This window comes from Ahaetulla prasina, chromosome 1, assembly GCF_028640845.1.
Source record: "Ahaetulla prasina isolate Xishuangbanna chromosome 1, ASM2864084v1, whole genome shotgun sequence".
Classification (NCBI taxonomy): Eukaryota; Metazoa; Chordata; class Lepidosauria; order Squamata; family Colubridae; genus Ahaetulla; species Ahaetulla prasina.
The window spans coordinates 261,919,653-261,941,085 of NC_080539.1; the positions used below are offsets into that span (position 1 = coordinate 261,919,653).

General features: G+C 39.0%; 1 protein-coding gene across 5 annotated transcripts in view; it reads left to right on the forward strand.

Moving 5' to 3' along the window:
- Positions 1 to 21,433, forward strand: part of TSPAN4 (tetraspanin 4) — an 827,759-nt gene that overhangs the window by 108,151 nt on the left and 698,175 nt on the right. Inside the window, exon 1 of one of the 5 annotated variants that reach the window (XM_058157391.1) lies at positions 20,061 to 20,101. The exons of the other annotated variants lie outside the window; for them this stretch is intronic. Coding sequence (XP_058013374.1) covers positions 20,064 to 20,101 — 38 coding nt within the window. The 5' untranslated portion in view covers positions 20,061 to 20,063. Of the gene's footprint in view, positions 1 to 20,060; positions 20,102 to 21,433 lie in introns of those variants that run through there. 5 annotated transcript variants of the gene reach the window in all.

A 21,433-nucleotide genomic window follows, 5' to 3' on the forward strand; every position in this document is an offset into this window, starting at 1 on the left:
ACCCCAACCCCAACCCAGACTAGCTAAACAAATAAATATCTTCCTGAAGAAAGTACTGGTTTAGGGTTTATCAGTTGCTTTAAGTTTAGGGCATACTGTTACACTGAAGATTAAGGGCTTTCAGAGTGCCCTTTTTATTTTAAGATTATTTGATCCATTTTGATCAAGTTTTTGATTAAAAAATCCTGAATTTTCCAAAAATCTGCTGTGCTATTTGGTTTATCCTATAATAGCTATTCCTTGTGTTGAATTTATCTCCCTTAGTAATCTGTTCAAATTTATTTTATCCATTTATAAAATGGATATAAATGCAATATAAACAAGGCCTATCAGTTTTCAGTAATACTGGCATGTTATAATGGAATTGGTTCTTGTACTCTATTTTTTTAGTGTTTGGCTAAAATCCCAAGAGATGGGAAGGTCACTTTGGTTTTTAAGTTAGATATAGTCATCTGAGGGACGCAGTGGCTTAGTGGCTAAAACGCTGAGCTTGTTGATCAAAAGGTCGGCAAATCCCTGGTGCTGTCGTGTAACGGGATAAGCTCCTGTTACTTGTCCCAGCTTCTGCCAACCTAACAGTTCAAAAGCACGTAAAAAATGCAAGTAGAAAAATAGGGACCACCTATTCCGTGTGCCTTTGGCATTGAGTCATGCCGGCCACATGACCACGGAGAGGTCTTCGGACACCGCTGGCTCTTCGGCTTTGAAACAGAGATGAGCATCGCCCCCTAGAGTTGGAAACGACTGGCACATATGTGTGAGGGGAACCTTTACCTTTACCTTTTTTAGTCATCTGGTCTCTGGAAGAATGCTTTTTGAGGAAGCTGAAAACTTGTGTGTGAGACGATGTGTTCACACATTGCTGTAAAATAGAATGTGGTTTGTCTGATCTTAGATTAGTGTGTTGTGTGAATACAGCTAGTTATGTCTTACTCATCTTAAACAAACTGATTTAGCTGTGAATATAGAGTTATCTTAATTAAAGGTGGGGCTTTGTTGTCTAATGATTATGTAAAATATCTAAGGAACAAAATGCAAATCGCTGTTCTTGAAGCAGATTTCCATCCTTATTTCCATATATAGTTTTCTTGGCAGCAGGATGGCAATTTTGCTACTAGCTTCTTACATTAAACCCTTGGTTTCCTCTTAGATTTTGGCTTTGATGTTCTAAAATAGAGTGATTGCAGTGTCCCATCAAATGAACATGATGGGCAGATGGTAGTCCTAATTGAAGTTGCAAACACTGCTTTTTTTTTCCTTCCTGGAAAATGAATCAGTATTTGGAACTGGAATTTTAATTCCAGCTGATTAGTCAGCTTCTGTGCTGGTCATTCTAATATTCCAGAGCCTAGATTATTAAAGGTTACCTTATTTTCCAGTAGATGAAATAAATCGAGGTATTCTGATTAGTATTATTGAAGTAGTTCTGGCCATTATGATCTCCACATCTATATAAAAGTCTTGTAGGTCAGATTTCGTCCCTTGTTGTCCAATTCTTTGCAGTCTTTTTTCTCTGCACAAGCAATCACAAACTATTTACTGCAGCTGTTGTAGAAAGACTTTTAATAACATCCTATTTAGTTAAGTATAATTGCTAGATGAGGAGATTATAAGAAGAATAAGTTTTGTTTGCCTACATGTGCATAATATGTATAGCCTATCTTGAGCTAGAAGTTGATAGACACAATATAGTGTGAAAATTATCCCATCTGTAATTAGCAATACAACTTTTCTGCAATTTTATTGTGAAATCCTTTTATAAAAATCTTGCTGTTCCATTTGGGTTTGCTCCCTTTATTTTAGATGAACAGTTATCAGCAAGTTGCTTAATTCTGAGTTGGTTAGTCAGCTGACTTTTAGATTTAATTATTTTCCAAATGATGCAGGACCATTCAGTCTGCCAGCTGTATTTTACAGGTGGTGGTTTTATGTCTATGAAAAGCATTTCCATTGCCTGGGTGATGATGGTTCATACAGCCCAGATGGAGAAGATAAGACTGAAATCCATGAGACTACTTACAACATAAGTGCATTTGCATAATTATATCTTTACTGTAACAATCATCAAATTTGATATATCCATCAGACTGAATGTTCCAAAGACATTTGCTACACTGTGTAAAAGTAGAACAGAATAGATAGCATTCTTACCAGTTGTATTTTGGACTGTCTGTTCAAAGATAGTGTCATTCCCCACCCCTCCAAATTTGATTCTTGAAAATAAAAAGGTTCATTTCTTCTGATATTTCCAACAGAAATCAGAAATATAAAGTGATTTAAAATGACGAGATTAATTTTTATTGAGAAGTTAACAAAAAATACAGGTAGTCCCCATTTAGCAACTGCCTCAGACAGTTTGAAGTTACAACAGTGATGAAAAAGACTTTTTGTGACCAATACACACATTTACAACCTGTCTCTGCCTGACTCATTTCTCCCCATTTCCCCTCCTCACAGGGTGGAGAAAGAAGCTGTATCTTCCTGAGCTGCTTTATTCCCTGGTGTAGTGTAGCACTTCCTCCAAAAGTGTTACCTGCAAGCTAATAACTCAACTCTGTGCTGTTATCTGAAACTAGCCAGTTTCATCCTGAAGGCTCTTCTTTTTGCTCTTGAACGGCTTGTGGCTGACACCTACAAATCCACCTGGCAAGCAGCTATTGCTAGTGGATTATTTTTGATGTATATTCCCCATTGTGTGCTTGATTACTCTGTGGTAATCCCTTTCTCTCCAATGAATATACATGCAAACATCAGTTCTCTTCTTGCTAATTATCCCAGTGCATAGTGGGGGGGGGGAGGGCTATGATATTTGCCCTTTCACCAGTCTTTCTCATGAGCAGAATTCCAGAAACCTTCCCCGATGTTTGGCCTCACCCAGCTTTCAGTCATATTCTTCTGAGTCTATAAAGGAAAGGTGGAGCAAAATTAGTACAGTCATGATATGTGATTTCCCCCCCCCCACACCCAAGACCACTTTGCTTAACTGCGGAGTCACTTGTACCAATTGTAGTTGCTAAATAAGTAGTTGCTAATACCCGCTTAGGGAATATGTAAAGCCAAGAACTCCACCCGGACTAGATGGTCTACCCCGGTGAGGGGAACGGTAACGAGCATATATGGGTGTCAGGTGAAAGGTAGAGAGAAAAAAGACTACCAGGGGTGGATCGAGCATACGTGATAAGAACATGAGGGTGAATGTACCAATATAACGGGTGTGACCAAAGACCTTGGAAAGAGCAAGTAGAGAGGGATGGTTCCGGGCCATTGAGATGAACTTGAAGGTGTAACCAGCGGTCTTGGAAAGAGCATTAAGGGAGGGGTTACAATAAATGGACGTGAGAAGCGGAACTGTATGCTTTCATTGGAAGGATAGAGGATTTCATTGTTCATAATGGTAATGGTCCCTGCAAAGTGGCAACGTCAAGCCAGCCTTGACTGATCTTGAAAAGCTATGGTAAGTAGAATTTGTATTTGTATTTATTTGTCAAGCATGTATTTTATGACAGATACAAGTATAATTATAAATACATGAAAAGGATACGAATAAAAGAAAACATTAGGACAGGGACGGTAGGCACGTTGGTGCACTTAAGCATGCCCCTTAAAGACCTCTTAGGAATGGGGTGAGGTCTACAGTAGACAGTCTAAGGTTAAAGTTTTCGGGATTTAGGGAAGAAACCACAGAGTCAGGTAGCGCATTCCAGGCATTACTGCCTGGAATATGACAGAATATGACTTCTGTTACTGAAGTCATATTTTCTGCAGTTTAGTTTGGATCAGTTTACCATGAGTTTGTATCTATTGTGTGCTCTTCTATTGTTTTGGTTGAAGCTGAAGTATTCATTGGCTAGTAGGACATAGTAGCAGATGATTTTATTTACTATGCTTAGGTCAGACCGAAGACGGAAAAGCTCTAAGTTGTCCAAGCCCAAAATTTTGAGTCTGGTGCTATAAGGTATTTTGTTGTGAGCAGAGGAGTAGATTTGATTTAGTTAGTACTCAGATGATAATTGCAAAAATAAATAAATAAAAAAAAAATTGGTTCACATTATGAAGATGAAAAAACATCATGGGAGAATGAAATGGCAATTATTTCCATATTGTATTTTCCTTCTCCACTAAGACTTTGAGCTAGATTTTTGGGAAACTTTACCTTTTAATGGTGCAGCAAAATATTTCAATCATATTAAGCTGCTTTGTATTGGCTCAGATTACTGGTTTATTTGATTTAGGCCTGTATATTATTAGGAACAATCCTACAGATGGAAAGGATTACTTAATTCTTCCCCTTGTATTTATTTAAGATCCATCAACTCTTTTTAGCTGCTTTTGCTCAATATTAAATTTTTCCTCCCTCTGGATGGTCATAGCTATCCAGATCTTTTCACCACAGAGCAGATTCTGGTGTGTTCTGGTGTGACAGGCATTTTAAATAGAAAAGATCAGAGGTCAATCAGAGTTGTTACTAGATGGCCGGTCTTTAAATTTGAATTACAAGCAAACAAATAATCAGCCTGCTCCCCAGCCAGTTTTTAAATTTTATTTAAGATTACAGCCATAATGGAAAAACCCACTGATGCAACATCTTATATAGTACCAATTGACTTCCAACAGTTCATTTAGTGACCGTTCCAAGTTACAATGGCCCTGAAAAAATTAATTTATGACAATTTTTCAGTTATGATCTTTGCAGCATCCACATGATCATATGATCAAAATTCAGATGCTTGGCAACTGGTTCATACCAGTTATGACCATTGCAGCGTTCCGGGGTCATGTGATCACCTTTTGCAACCTTCTGATAAACAAAATCAATGGGGAAGCCAGATGTACTTAACAACTAGTTTACTAATTTGTCAACTGCAAGTGACTCACTTATATGCACCAAGACAAATTACTTGTGTGTCCAATCACACTTGGCCAATGACAAAATATATTCTATCAACAACTGTGGCAAGAAATGTTGTAAAATGGGGCAAAATGCACTTAACAAATGTCTCACTTAACAACAGAAATTTTCGGCTCAATTGTGGTCATAAGTCAAGGACTGCCTATACTGTGATTTTTTTTCCAGCAAAACATTTATGATGGCATCTATAAATTCTAAAATTTGAAGAGAGTTCTAGCTGGGAGAAAACTAAAAATATCGTTTGACCTCACAGTCAAACAGATCTAACCATGTAATCTTAAACCCACCCCTGAATCTTCTTGTGAAAACCATCTGTATTGTTATTAAGATGTATTTGTTTTCAAAATGTTTTAAAATAATTTTCATGCATTCATTTCTCTGTGTTATTCCCTCCCTCCCTCCCTCCTTCCATCTATCACACTTATATGTTGTCCCATTAAAATAATTTTCATGCATTCAATTCTCTGTGTTATTCCCTCCCTCCATCCTTTCATCTATCACACTTATATGTTGTCCCATTTGTTGACTCTGGGAAATTTGCAACGACAACCATTTTTATAAACATGATGAAAAAAGTGTTTTCATTTTGTCAAAATGTACATCCATCTCTGGAACAATCAAAATTAAACGTTGAGGAGCAGAGAAGTTAAAAAAAAAGTTGATAAAGGAAAGTCAGTATTTCCAGAGCTCCTGAATGTGAAAAATGTTGTTTTTTTTCAGATCTATGAAATCTTTGGCCCAGTGCCTCAGTCTCCAGGATGTATAACTAAAATAAATAAATATTTTTCACTTGTTTATCTCTGCCTCCATTTCCATTCACTTTCTGTTGTCTCTTTTATTTTGAATTCTAAATTGCAAGCAACCTAAAACAGAGAGTTAATACTTTTACACTTATAAAAAAATGGAAATCGTTGCCATACTGAATATAGTTTTCTGCTGAATAGCTTTGAAAAATACGTATTTTAGTACTACCAAAATATACTGTTTTCCTGCTATTGTTAGTCAGCCTATTCTTTGAAAGATCACTCTTTCTTTAAATAATATTTTGAGTTTTGGGATATCCTTTCATGTATGACTAGATCTCTTTTTCCAACAGCATTTGGCCAATCTCCATTGTTCTTACCATTGTTGCCAATACTGTTCCCATAATTCCTAGCCAGATAGTCAAAAATTAATCACCTATTGGAAATTTTACCTTGGGATTTGATATCAGGTGATAGCTTCTAACATGACACTTTCTGCATACAAACCTGAGGACTATTACAAATCTGGCTACTTTATAAACATTTCTTTCCTGAACAGACACTGAAACCACAGTATTTATATACAGCTAGTCCTCAATTTATGACTATAATTGAACCCCAAATTTCTGTTCCTAAGTGAGACATTTGTTAAGTGAGTTTTACTCAATTTTATGACCTTTCTTGCCACAATTGTTAAGTGAATCACTGCAGTTGTTAAGTGAATCTGGCTTCCCCATTGACTTTACTAAATGTTGGAAGGTCACAGAAGTTGATCACATGACCTCGGGACACTGCAACCCACCCAAAAATATGAGTCAGTTGCCAAGCTTCTGAATTTTGATCAAGTGACTATGGGGAATGCTGCAATGGTTGTAAATGTGAAAAATGGTTATAAGTCACTCTTTTCAGGACTGTTGTAACTTTGAGCAGTCGCTAAATGAACTGTTATAAGTCGAGGACTACCTCTATTTGTTGCAGAGTGAATGATGCATAGGTAAGCTACATGAAAATGCTTTATTGGCTGGGAATGTGATGATACAAAAGATATGGTCCCCCACTGCTGTAAAATGCTATCTTATGCAAATTGATGATGTCTCTGAGAGAGGGTAGCTTTGCCTTCCCCTCACCAAGGTCACCTTCATTGGTTTAATTAATTAATTAAGCCATCCATTAGTGCTACCCACAGAGTGCATTTCCTACAGCATGGAAAAAAAAATAACATTCCTGTATAGCTGGGAAGCAGAGATGCGAAGCACTAAATAGGGATAGTTGAGTACCAGCTCCATCGGCTAGAAAAAGGACTGCGGGCCACAAGAACATCAACAAGGCAAATTGGAGATGAGGAAAAGAAAAGAAAGCAAAGGAAAAAGAAGATGGAAAACGGAAGGCACAAAATTCATTCAAAGTAAGCATCTCTAAGTTCAAAAAAATCAGTCTAAAGAGAAAAAGGATAAAGTGGTGAGCTGTGGAAGGGGAAATTGCTTTTGGAACTGTAGGTGTGCGTAGGTGAGACAGCAGCAGAAAAGCTTTCAGCAGCCAGAAATCCAACAGATGGAAAGCCTCTGAAACCTGGGAGAGAAGAAGATTTGCTTGGGAGGGGGAGGACTGTAGTCAAGTCACCCTCCTATTTGTTATGCAGAGCCTATTAATACAGAAAAAAGAGAAGCTACCAAGAGAAGAGAATATCTAGCTGAGGTTTGAATTGTGGGACTTGGTGCTCTCTGAGCTTGGTTCATTTGCTCATTTGCAGATCTCTCATTACCTGACCAGGAACACAATCAGTGCAGCTACCTAGTGCTTACCTAGTACTGATGATGTCACCTTGATGGGTAATGAAACGTCTGCAAACAACCAACCAAGCTCAGAAAACACCAAGGACTCCAAAGGAAGCCTGGAGGAACTGGACTGAGACAAAGGAGGCCTGCTTTTCCACAGAAGAAAGTTTCCACAGAGACCGTTGGGAGAAGGGTGAAGACAGAGAAGGGATAGGGATGGCCTTGTATCAACAGAAAAAGGGGTAATATTATCCTGGCTTCTGAGCACAGTCTTCAGACCAAACCCTTGAAGAAAGATATTGGAAGAAACACGACAAGTGATTTGGGAAAAGGAGACTGGTAGAAAGAAGAAAGGAAATAAAAGTGAAAGAAGTCCAAGAGCTAAGTTGAGAAATAATAAGTGTCAAAAAAGTGTTAACCAGAGTTCAATAAGAGAAATAACAATGTGAGGGCTAAAGAAAAAAAAAGTGTTTCGGTAGAGGAAGATGTTAAGTACAAAAAAAAGTTTAGAAACACTCCATCCTCACAGTGTTATCTTTAATATATTTGGTTTCCTTTTACTCATTGCTTAAATATTCAAATGCTTTGCAAGCTCTATCTGCATTCAGTCTCCCTAATTGTGTAAGAAACTTGTTTTAGCAAAGAAATAGCTTCCCTGTGATTTATTACCAAGCACCTTAAAAAATGAACAGCTTCCTTTTGCTGACGTTTGATGGAAGATTCTAGATCAATAGATGAACAGGTCTGTCCACTAACTATGCCTACCAGTTGTTGAAAAGCTTATTTCACTTGTGGGTAGCGAACTGTGTCACAGTTCTAGTCAACTGTCAGTTGTGGTTTTTTTCCCTCCAAGAATTATTAATGTGTGTTTTGTTTTCAAGCCTCCTTCAGTTTGATTAATAACACTTATGAAGCTTTTCTTTGGCCTGCATAAGAAGTAAATCAGATAAGTGACAAGCATTTCTTAATATCTCTCTTCCAGTTCCAATCCATGAAAGAAATGAGGTGAAAATTCTTGTGCTTGTGGACAAATTGGGGCAATGAGGCAAGGCAACTACCTCACTTGCTGACCCACAGGATATTATTGAATTGGCAAGAACTGTAATGCTTTTAAATCAATCTTTAGGAGGCTATATTGGGAATATGAAAACAAGTCTATCCAGCCAATATGAATAAGGTGATTGTAATGCCAGCCCCCTTGGTATGTTTTTGCTCTGAAGGTTTAAACATATGGGGCCTTTACAATATGGTGGTCTGTCACATTATTATTATTGTTGTTTTTCCTCATAAGTTCTAGAAATGCTACCCACACATAGTTTCCTAGCTTTATTGAAATTTCTATCTGTTATAGATTGTATCATAATGTATAGAAACCATTTGAGTCCTTTCCATTCATACTGTATGTATAACATTTTGGGATCTGGAGGTATCACAGAAATAAAAAAAGATAACCACTGTGGTTTGGATAAGAAAATGTGTCATTCATTTTGAAGGCAGGTTTCAAAATGTTATCCAGGGCTGAATTAGCTACCTGTAAAAACAATATAGAAATCATAATTTTATTCCAGTTATGATTGGACAGTAGCATCTTTTCCCCCCTTCCAAGGCAAAGAATGCCAGTACTTTCAAACTAGGTGCTACATCATGCCAAAAGTGATTATTTAAGAACAGTTTAAAGATAAAAACAACTTGTGCTTGAAACTGAAACATTTTGTAGGCCGAGCCTCCTCTTCCAAGTTTGTCCAGTGCGCACAGCAATAGCAGCATTTCAAATGCATCCAGTATTGTGTTTGATTTGTGGGGCTCCTGCTCATCAGTGAGACTGGACATATTGTCGGTATGATTGTTTCTTTCTTTCAGCATCACAGAAGAATGGGAATTGACCCAGATACCGTCTCCAGTCTGCTGGAACAGCTCATCAAGTTCCATTCCTGCATTAAATTTGGGTTGACAATATGAGCGATGAAAGGTTACAGTCAGGAGTAAAGGGCAGTCAATCCATTAATGGAAGCTGTGTAGAAGATCCCTCCTCATGGTAGGAGTGTAGCAGGCTTGAAGATGGCTTCTTCTTAGTTTGGTTCTTGAACAAGTGATAATCATGGGATCTTCTCATACAAGGTATAGTAGCAGGAGTTGGTATAAAGAGGAAGCAGATGCTGTTTAGGACTTTAGAACTGTTTTGGTCTAAAGTCTGCTATAGTCTGTCTGCTGTAGATTTACTAAAACATGTAAGAATGTGGATAACATAGCAAAGCATGTCTGCTTGTTCTGCTGGTTGACCTTTAGAATAAGCATTGTTAAGTCTAAGTGGTTCTGTTCCTATAGTATCCTGTTCCTTTTCTGTGGTTTGATTGTAAATCTTTGTATGCATCCCATTGAAGCTGGAGCATTAAACCTTCATTCAAATCCAAGAACTGAATTCTGTTGCTGTGTTTTGACAACATAGATGACCTAAATACCTGCTATCCCCTTTAAGACATGCAGCTAGGGAGTACTGGGAGTTGAAGTCCACACATCTTAAACTTGCCAAGTTTGGGAAATCCTATCTTAGAGAAAGACGTATTTCCTTCTATTGCTATTCACAGTCACAAATTCCTTGAATTCCAGCTACTGTAAATGTTACTGAGACACTCTCAGTTCCTGCTGTTTCGTTTTTTAACTTTTGGAGAAGAAAAAAAAATGCAGCAGTGACATTTCTATAGAGAGTTTAAGGAAGCTTAATTTGCTTTTTTCACTCCCTTCCCCTATACAAGGACAAAGTGGAGAGGGAGAGGGAGTTCCCCAGAGGAGAGCTGTGAGATTGCCTCTGCATTGAGCCGCGGTGGCGCAGTGGTTAGAATGCAGTACTTCAGCTAATTCTGCTTACTGCAGGCTACCAGCAGTTTGGCAGTTCAAATCTCACCAGACTCATGGTTGACTCAGCCCTCCATCCTTCCGAGGTTGGTAAAATGGGTACCCAGATTGTTTGGGGCAATATGGTGACTTTGTAAAACTGCTTAGAAAGGGCTGCAAAGCACTGTGAAATGGTATATAAGTCTAAGTGCTATTGCTGTTACTATTGGCAGCAGAAAGAGAGGCTGGCGGAAGATCATCTTTCTCCTTGGGGATTACAGTACAGTACAGTGCAGTATGATACAGCACATAACTACTGAGGAGATTAAAAAGGTAAAGCCACCTTCAAGTGGCTTCATGGGAATGTTCTTCTGGTTTTCTTGGCAACAGTGTGGAAGTAGTTTGCCACTTCTGGAATGATTCATTTTGGGTTTTCTCTGATGGTCTCCCATCCAGTGACAGGTCTGACCTTGCTTTGCTTTTTTTCTAGATCAGCCTCTCTGGAGCCAAAACTGTCCCTTCTCTGAGGCTTATGGTGTTCACATGGTATATCAATTCTTTGTTGTCCAAATCTAGTTACCACGCTGGGTCTTCCTAAATCTTAGGGCGGGGTTTACAGCAGTGGTGAAATCCAATTTTTTTTACTACCGGTTCTGTGGACGTGGCATGATGTGGCTTGATAGGCGTGGCTTGGTGGGCATGGTAGGGGAAGGATACTGCAAAATCTTCATTCCCACCCTACTCTGGGGCTAGCCGGAGGTGGTATTTGCCGGTTCTCCAGACTACTCAGTCATTTGAGGGAAGAGTGAAGGAATATATCATATGTTCAGTAGATCTTCTCTCCATTTTTTCTCTTTCTTCTGAACAGTAGCAACTGGAGTTCCATCATTTTATTGCATATCATTTTACCTATTCTTGAAACCGTTTCTTTTATTCCAACAAATCTTTTCCCAAAACAACTTCTTTCATTTCCCATCTTATCCCACAATCCTTAACCTTTCCTAAAATGCAATTCTTAATACTTTTGATTTTATTCTTCCTATCATATGAGTCTATCTGGACTTATGCAGACAGTGTGACATTTATTTTCTTTATCTCTTATCTCTCCCTCTTAATTTTGACCTTTTTAAGATTTACAAACATTGTGCTTTGTTTTGATCTCCTCTATTCAGTTTCTTGCTGGTGAAAGTTTGGCCACAGGTGGCTTCTGTGTTCTTTGGAAATTAGTAAATTACTCTGGGTCTGCTTAAGAGTGTCTGTGTGCATGTGCGTATACACATACGGTATATTTATTGTATAATAGAGCTTATTGTTTCCATTAATCTGCATGTTGACAATTTATAGTTTGTGGGATGGAGGCGCAAGGACTTCAATAAAGCTTAAAAATGTTAGTGTTTTAAAGGAACTTAAACAAGAGCTTTCCTTTACATATATACAGTAGAGAAAGGAGATCTCAAGTTGGTTCATATCTTGTTCATTATTATTCCATTTCCTTAGCCTGTCAAGTAAGGTTGCTTTTTACCAAAAGCAGAGTCTTTTCTCATGAATCTCTAGATGCAACAACACCCACATATAGCCCATTCTTGTTATCATCCACAGGACTTTCACCAAACTGCTATATTCTAACTGGCTCCTTTCTTCGAGTTGCGATCATTTCTTCCCCCTTCATTTAGACAGGAGAAACCCAGTGAAAAGGAAGCGACTTCTAGCTTTTTCAGAAGGGTTATTGGCATGGAGAACTTTGATTTTCCAATGGGTCTAGCTAGCCACACAAAGGTGGGACATCCATGTTATTGGACGTATGAGTAAAAGTATTCCTGTACACTGTGCGAGTAGGTAGTGTCAGTTGTTGGAACCAAGATTTCCAAAAATACGATAGAGAGAATTGGCCATTTTGTAGTCGAATAGAATAGAATAGAATAGAATCTTCCATTAGCTAAGTGTGATTGGACACACAAGGAATTTGTCTTGGTGCATATACTCTCAGTGTACATAAAAGAAAAGATACGTTCATCAAGAATTCTAAGATACAAGATAGTGTTATCTATGATAGCACCTATCTATGAAGAGAGTCATCCCCCTTCCCCCAAATCCACTCAGAAGCCCTCCCTGCACAAAAACCAATGGAATACCAATGGAAAGACAATGGAATATGGCACTCTACAGCTCTCTTGGGGAAAAAAAAAATCTGTGGTGGAATATTTGTGGGTTTTTTTCTTTTGGCTCAACTAGCTGATTTATACTAGATAATACTTCAGCTGATTTGTACTAGTTTTATGTGCCACCTTTCCTTCAGAAGGTCAAGGTAGGTTAAATAGGGATCTCCATGTTATCCCAGCCATACTGGTTCTGTAATGGAGAGTAATTGACTGGGCTGAGGGGGAGTAACTAGCTCAAAGTCACCTATACTTTTGCATGGTTGAAGATGGACCTGAACTTGGATTTCATCATTCTAGACTGAACCAAAACCATTACGCTGCAGTCTCTCATAGTTGTCTTCTCATTTTACAACAAAGTTTAGGTTCTAAATGAAGGGGTCACAGAGAGTTGGTGCCTAATGAGGGAGAAAACGTAGCTCCACTTTAGAGGTTAGAATTAACTGGAGAGGAGCCATCCTGGTGCAAAAATATCCTCATTCACATGTCATTTCACATTTCACAGAATTTCACTTGTCATAAGAAGGAGTGATCTGGCATGTGGCCTCATTTGTACTGCAGCAAAGACTTGCAAGACTAGGTGACATTATGGATCATCTGACACCATTGCAAGGAGTACAAAGACAGGGGAACCCAATTGATGTGGAATGAGGACAGTAGGAAGATAAACAATTCATGGGGGCGGGGAGATGTCCTCCTGACTGATCTAAACAAACAGTTTGGGATGCTATTAGGTTTGACCTTGTTCTTGAGTCTCCAGTAATCACTGGCAACACCTGTAATTAAATAAAACAAGAGTACTGGCTTCATCTTTCCTTGGGCAATCATTTTTTGGACATCGGGATGATCTGTGTTGAATTGTTGCACAGGGAGCATCCTTAAAGACTACTTAAGAGCTTCAGATAGTTCAAAGTATAGTAGCTACACCAATCTTCTCCAACCTGATACATAGATTTAAGTTCCCAGTACTTCAAGGGTTATGGTCTCGGGAAATTCTGGGAGTTGAAGTTCATATGTCTGCAGACTGCTCATGTTGGAGGAAGCTATATGGAGGGCACGTGTGCTTGAATTCTAAGCACAATTTAAGATACCAGTCTTAAATGTTAAGCCATAAAACTGTTTGGGAATGGATCATCATCTGCCCTTATATTAAAATTTTATTTGCGAGATTTTCCCCCCATGGCACAGTTAAAATAGTCTTCATCTTGAGCTGGCAGAGTACTAAATCAAGATAAAATTGGCTGTCTCTACTGTCAATGCCTATCCTGCCTTTATAGCCTCAGTTCTGGCTTACTGCTGAAGGATGGTGCCTTGGTTCTGAGTGTTCAAGCCAGGGGATGCAAATCAATTGGTTCATACTTGCAAACTTATTAACCCATTCTTTTCTTGGGGATCATGAGCCAGTCGAAAACTGCCTGCCGATCATGAGACTGCTGTGATTGGCAGATGGCTTTGACAGATGGCCAGACTCCTTGGTTCAGCCATATCTCAAAATTTGCTAACAAGACAACTGATTGGAAGCCTGAGCCAGGTTCTGCACAACAAAGCAGCTTTTCCTGGGCATCTCCGCCACCCTTTGGATTAGCTGCCAACACTCAAAGCAAGATGCCTGGCAGTTGCTAGGATGGGATGAGGCGATGCTACCAAACCATTATTTGCAGGGCAGCCCTCCCCCCACCCCATGCAGCACCTGTTGACTCTGTTTTTGTGTTGAGGCTAATGCTCTCTATTTTGCTTTCTCACCTCCTTGATCACCTGTTCGGTGCCATGGAGAGCCGTACATACAAAGCAATCAGTTACTCCAGGACAGCATCATCCCAAAGTGATTTGAATGTGTCATGGATGGGTAGCTCAGCAGATTGTCCCCATTTCTAAATTCCTTCTAGTTTCTTTCCTCCTAAGCTGAAAATGACTTTCCTAATCATGGCCCAAGAGTAAGATGAAGGCAGTGACATAGGAACATGGAAGAATAAAGGGGTTGCCAGGACAGTTTCATAAAATTCCCAGACACAAGTATAATAGCAGCAGATCAACTTTGATTTGCTGATTCTTAAAACATTTTTCCAGAGCAGTGTCTGTATTTCTGGCACCAGATAAAGACCTTTATATTTGTATGAACACATATATATATTTCAACTTTTTATAGATTGCCTGACTTCCTGCTGTTTTTGCTTTTACTATGTCTTTAAAAAGTGCTCTGGGATTCCCATAAGACACTGAAATGCAAGACTAGCTAATAATATCCTAAGCAAACAAAACATTATAATTTACTATTATAATCAGCTATGTTTGATGCATTTCCACAGCTCCTAAATCTTACATGCACAAAGTAATAGAAGACATCAGAGAATAATGTTTTTGTGTTCAGAGTTTTGTTCATGATCCATGTACAGTGGTTTGAAATATTGTGCAATTGGCATTCTTAAAGGTCAACTTTTCAGATGAAGATAGTGGATGGATAATTACCCAGTTGAGCATTCTGTTTTAATGACATCTGAAATAAAGCTAGGCTTCTTGGGTACCAAAACAACAACAACAACAAAAAAAAAACTCTGTTACAGGTCCACTAAGAAGTTAAGTTATGCTGTAAGTTTTGGAAGGCTTGAAACAACTGCATCTCTTTCATTTGTGTGTCTGATTTTTTAAAAACATGACTTGTCCCTAACAGGTTCTCTTGACCCAGTGTGGTTTACAATACAGAGCATTGCATGGTCAGACTGAGTTATACAAACCGGGTTTAAGTACTTTTCCTTCAGAAAGTAAAAAACAATCTTTCTCCCTGTATTCTATGAAAATGCTACCTTCATGGAAGTGAAGGTTGTCACAGCTGTTTCAAATAAAAGTAGAACAATGAAATCATGTTAGTACTTTAGAAAGACTCATGGTATTCTAATCCATGTTAAAATCAGGTGGCAGGTGGAGAATTCCAGTCTTTTTTTGTAATTTGGATTCAGCTGGACAATCACCTTCTAAATGAGAACATGACTGCTCTTGAGCACTGATTCTTGCCAGATAGAGTGGGGGTACAGTTCTCAATCCTACATCCCTAACTAGAATGAAGAAGGTTGCCTTAAAGCAGGGGTGTTCAACCTTGGCAACTTTAAGACTAGTGGACTTTAATTAAAGACCTTGGAGTTTTCATGTCAAATGTTCTAAGTGCCAAAGCCCACTGCAAATACATAGCAAAAAAGGCTCTAAGAGTTGTAAATCTAATCTTGCGTAGCTTCTTTTCCAAAAACACTACACTACTAACCAGAGCATATAAAACATTTGCTAGACCAATTCTAGAATACAGCTCACCTGTTTGGAACCCTCACCATATCTCTGACATCAATACAATTGAACGTGTCCAGAAATATTTTACAAGAAGAGTTCTCCATTCCTCTGTAAACAACAAAATACCTTATCCCACTAGACTTGAAATCCTGGGCTTGGAAAACTTGGAACTCCGTCGCCTTCGACAAGACCTAAGTTTAACTCATAGAATCATCTATTGTAATGTCCTTCCTGTCAAAGACTACTTCAGCTTTAATTGCAATAATACAAGAGCAACCAATAGATTTAAACTTAATGTCAACCGCTTTAATCTAGATTGCAGAAAATATGACTTCTGTAACAGAATCATCAGTGCTTGGAATACTTTACCTGACTCTGTGGTCTCTTCTCATAATCCTAAAAGCTTTAACCAAAAACTTTCTATTGACCTCACCCCATTCCTAAGAGGACCATAAGGGGCGTGCATAAGCGCACAAATGTGCCTACCGTTCCTGTCCTATTGTTTTTCTTTTTTTCTTTTCTTCTTCCTATATATAATTCCCAGAATTCCGGAGAGGATTTTCTGGTAAGGAAGGTAGCTCTTCCTATTCTACCATTTGATGAGAAAAGCTGTGTATGCCTTTTTCTTTTTCTTTTACTTTTTGTTTATCCTCTCTATTCTTTCTCTTTTTTAAACTTCATTCAGCACAAATTCTGAAAAAGGTCAGTAATTTTCAACCACGGTTTTTAGGTAAATGCATTTTTAAATAAAAGCCAGTAAGAAGTTGTATTTTAGTCTGAAAAAAAAGCTGTTTTTGGCAAGATCAGACATGAAGTAGAAAGGCACAATTCAGCAAATAAAAAGGAAAAGAAATAGTCTTTGAATGTCCATTGACAAAAGTTTATTGCAATTTCCTAATGCATTTTGGACACATCATTTCAAGAAAAGGAGGCTGTTGGGAAAAGGGAAAGAGTAGAAGCCCTTGAAAAAGAATACTTTTGAAACACACCTGACAATGAAATAAAATGACACAAGCGCATTTTTGAAGACAATTGTTTTTTCCAAGTTGCCTTTAAAGCTATTTTTCCATGTTGCAGTTCTTACGTTTCCATAATAGCTCGTATTATGCATGTTAAAAGGTCAACTTTTTGTGCTCTCAGAAGCACTAAAGCAGCTAAATTTTTGTGCAGGTGAGGCTAAATCCTTTCAGGAGTGTTTTGATGTGAATTTCTCTAGCAGCTCATTCAAATAGCATCTCTTCCCATTTGCTTTTTGGACTTACTGCAATAAATAGCTATGTGTCTTGGGCTTGTCCTTTGAATTAAACATGTCCAGTTAATTGGCAAAAATAATTTTGCATAACCAGATCTTTTCCCTTAACGCCTGCACCTAATTTAGGCCCACTGAATGATTAGGACTGTGAACTTACTCTTTGTGGCAGACTCTTATGTCACTGGACCTGGTTTAATCCCTGGGGCTTGGTTTGCATTAAACTTTAATGTTGCAGATAGGGATAAAAATATCAGTGGATGATTATTCCATATGACAAGGCTGGCTCTTGTGTAACCATTAATGTTACAGGTTCCTTTTTTGCATTTGTAATACACAGTGGCCCTTTGAGTGGAAAGTAGTAGTATTAAAAGAAGTTGGACATGATGCTTAAATCCTTCAGTTTTATAGTTCGGACAGAGATGTTTATCATGAGCTTTGAATTTATGAAGTCAGCCTGCAGACGGACCTTATCTTTACAGGTCAATGAAAAAGTATTAATCTCCTCTCGGTTTTCTAAATTTTTCAGTATATGTGCTACTAAATATGACAACTTTGATAATATTTATGATAAATAAAAAAATATGGAGTCACAAATACTGATTTTAGCCAAGGTGAGAAAGACTCTAGAGCTCTTTCTGATTTCCTGAGTATTTTTGTGATGTAGTTTTGGAGTGGTTTTAACTCTTCCTTTTGTGTCTTTGCTTTTTTTTTTTTTCCTTTTCAAATTTTCATTAAGGTTTTTGTATAATCACTTAGCTTCTTTTTCTGCCTTCCTTTTTTTCTCGTTTCCAATTGAGCTTTTGATATTTCCTTTTTATGTAGCACTCAATTAAACTTGGGCTTCTTTTCCCATTAATTTCCTCTGCCAGTGGATCCTGTTTACAGTTGTGTTTATTAACATTTTTTTAAAACATTCAGGGTGGTGCATGACTGATTGGATATTATTTTTCTTAAAATCAGAAGTCCTGAATTACAGGATCCTCCCCTTCCCCAGTTCCTGCTGCTTCCTCAATTAAATATTCCCAACTGATTTGTATCAAGTCAATTATAGCTGAATCTTTTATACTTTCCACTACCCTCTGAAGCAGAAAGCTGTCAGCAAAACAAGTCAGGAACTTTCTGAAGCAATCATATCCCGAGAGATGTTGGCATAATAAAAGTCTGCCATCATTATGACATTAACACCTTTTTAAAAGAGCTGCCATTGGCCTTTGGAAGGCAACATCCACTTCTTCTGGATTGGCAGGATGATACTACAGTAGATAATGACCATGGTCTCATTTTCCTTTGCACTTCCACTTTGTTTAATACAGATGCTTTCTGTAGCATTCATTTGGATTTCTGAGCAGGAGTGGATATTCTAAACACTGTAACTCCCCCCCACCTCTTTTTCTATTGCTTTTGTTACTTTTGAACAAGTTGTGTTCTTTGATTTTCCAGCTATAATACTAATCCCGGTAGGTTTCTGTTGTATCTGTTAAACCATTTTGACTTTCTGTACTAAGAGGACAAGCTCATCTTATTTTTTATATTTTGAACATGAATATATAGATAATAAAGACCATAAGCTTTGTGTGTTTCTTTGAACGCTTTAAGAAGCCCTTTTGTGTAAGAACATTCCACTTCATACAGCGCTTAAGTCTTTAGAGTTACCTTAGGGTTTCATTTCAGTCTCCCACAGAACTGGGTTTAAAGTCCTCCTATAATCAACCTTACCATGATTTGGCCAGTACCTTTTTCCTACTCTATGTGAGATCTCATGTCAGTAGCATATCTTGTCTGGATATTTCAGAGCATGCTTACAGATGTACAGTCTGAACTGTTGCCACTGTTGGTCTGATCCATCATTGAATTAGACTAATTTCCGAAAATTTACTCAAGAAAACAGTAAAACACACTGTAGGCCAGTGATGGTTAACCTTTTTGGTGCTGAGTGCCCATAGCATGTGTGCGAGAATGCACGAGTGCGTGCTTGAACCCCAAAATGCAGTGTGAGTGCCCCCTGCATGCACTCTGCCCCCATGCATGCGTGTGCATCCCCAGCGCATGCATTTGCATCCCCGCGCATGTACCCCAACTCCCCCGCGCATGCGCCCTGCCTCCCCATGCCCTGTTTTGGGCCTGGAAAGCTTCCTGCATCAACCTGGAAGCCAAACATGGAGGGTGGCTACTTCCGGCTTTTTTTGGTGCAGCTGGGCACAACTCCCAGAGACACTGAGACACTGGCTTGCCATAGCCGTTGCAGCCTCTTTGCCAGCGCGAATGGTCTGCACCCACAGCCTCTTTGGGAGCCCACCCATCCCCGCATCAAGTTTTGGGCCTGGAAAGCCACCTGCACCAACCTGGAAACCAAAATGGGGCGCAGGGGTTGGGACTCGCACCCGCAAAGAGGCTGAGTCTGCAGGCTATTCATGCTGGCAAAGAGGCTGTGGGTGCAGGCCATTTGTGCCGGCAAAGTGGTGGTGAAGGCAGGCCAGTGTCTCAGGGTTGCACCAACAAAGGCGAACCCCCCAAATTCAAGATGAGTGCCCTCCCCCGCATGCCCGCGTGCATCCCCTGCATGCACCCCAACCCCTGTGCATGCACAGCAGAGACCCAAAGACCAGCTGGCTGGTGGGAGGCGCATGTGCATGTGCAGTAGAGCTGGGCTGGGCTGACAGCTGGTGTGCCCGCAGAGAGTGCTCTGCTTGCCATCTGTGGCATGCATGCCATAGGTTCACCATCATGGCTGTAGGCTGTAGGGTGAAAAACACACACTCCTGCTCCAGCATTAAATCATGGCTAAATCCCATACTGATTTAATTAACCAATTTAAATATCTCACCTTAGATATATTAATTCAACTCTGTTTTGAAAACGAGATATTGTGCAGGAGGAGGAGATACTATTATCTTTTGTTCCAATGATTTGCTACTAGAATCTCTAATCAGATACAAACATATCTTGGTTATTTAACCTGCCAAACACTGTGTGAGTGGAAACACTCAGAGCTTATCTGTTAGCCCTGTGAGGTAGTCGAAACAAGAAGCCCGGCAGGAGTATTAGGTCTATATTTATTGTAAAGTCACATTATTGCAGTAATTGCAGCTAACTATGCCCATAGCCAGAAGTTCGATCCTGATGGGGCTCAAGATGACACCACCTTCCATCTTTCTGAGGTTGGTAAAATGAGAATCCAGATTGTTGGGGGCAATATGCTGTTATTTGTAAACCACTTGGAGAATGCTGTAAAGCACAATCGAGCGGCATGTAAGTCTAAAGTGCTATTCTATTGCTGTTAACATTAACCTAAAATTGCAAGATTGAAATAATTTCTCTCCCCCTTATCTTTTTCTCTACTGAAAACTAGGGAAGGCTTCTTATGAAATGTTTCCCAGGCCCTCCCTTGTGCAGAGATACCTTTTACATATGTTGTCCACTGTGTGACTCTCCCTCCTGCCTCCCAAAGTCATTTCTACATACCCACATATTGATTGAGGCTGAGCCAGCATTACATTTGAATCCCAAGCATACAGATCTCAGCATCTACAAAGCTACCTTACTCTGCCACCTGTTTACCATGCTAACTTTCATGTGACTATAATATAACACTTATTCCTGTGGCTCAGATTCCTGCAGAATGCTGATACCCAAATGTCAGGAACTGAATTGCCCAGCTAAAGGGATTTGATGACAAACTGCAAATCGGGGCCGCGGTGTGGCTCAGGCTGTAAGAAGCCTGTTATTAAACACAGCTGCCTGCAATTACTGCAGGTTCAAGTCCCACCAGGCCCAAGGTTGACTCAGCCGTCCATCCTTTATAAGGTAGGTAAAATGAGGACCCAAATTGTTGGGGGGGCAATAAGTTGACTTTGTATATAAATATACAAATAGAATGAGACTATTGCCTTACACAATGTAAGCCGCCCTGAGTCTTCGGAGAAGAGTGGGATATAAATGTAAAAAAAAATAAAAATCTTCTATTCTCACTCTATTATTTTTGTTAAAGAGAACAATGGCTCATGATATTTATTTCATGATTATAAACTCCTGAATTTTGCTGACCATCGTTGTAAACTGTAATTCTCCTCTTTACATGATCATCTCAGAATCTGGATAACTAACTATTGGACTGTTTTCCAATCCCACCGCCTTTCGCTTCCAGCTACTGCAAAAATACATCCAATCTTCTTCAATTTCACCTAGTTCTGGATTGCTTCTATTATCCTTGTATGCCTCTGCCTCTTCGCTATCCTTCCGGCTGGAGAAGAAAGAATTTGATTTGAATTAATTTTTTTTACTCCTAATGCAGAAGAGGAAGACTGAAATACTAATGCATAATAATCACAATATTACACATTGATAGCCATTAAAATTATGAAGGTGTACTGCTCCCATGCAGTGATACTACACCCAGTTCTACAGTGTGTGAACATTGTGTTTTACTTAAGTGTTAAATATTCCTGACGCTGAGTTCTGTAAATGATTTTCTGAAATTCTATTCACTCTAG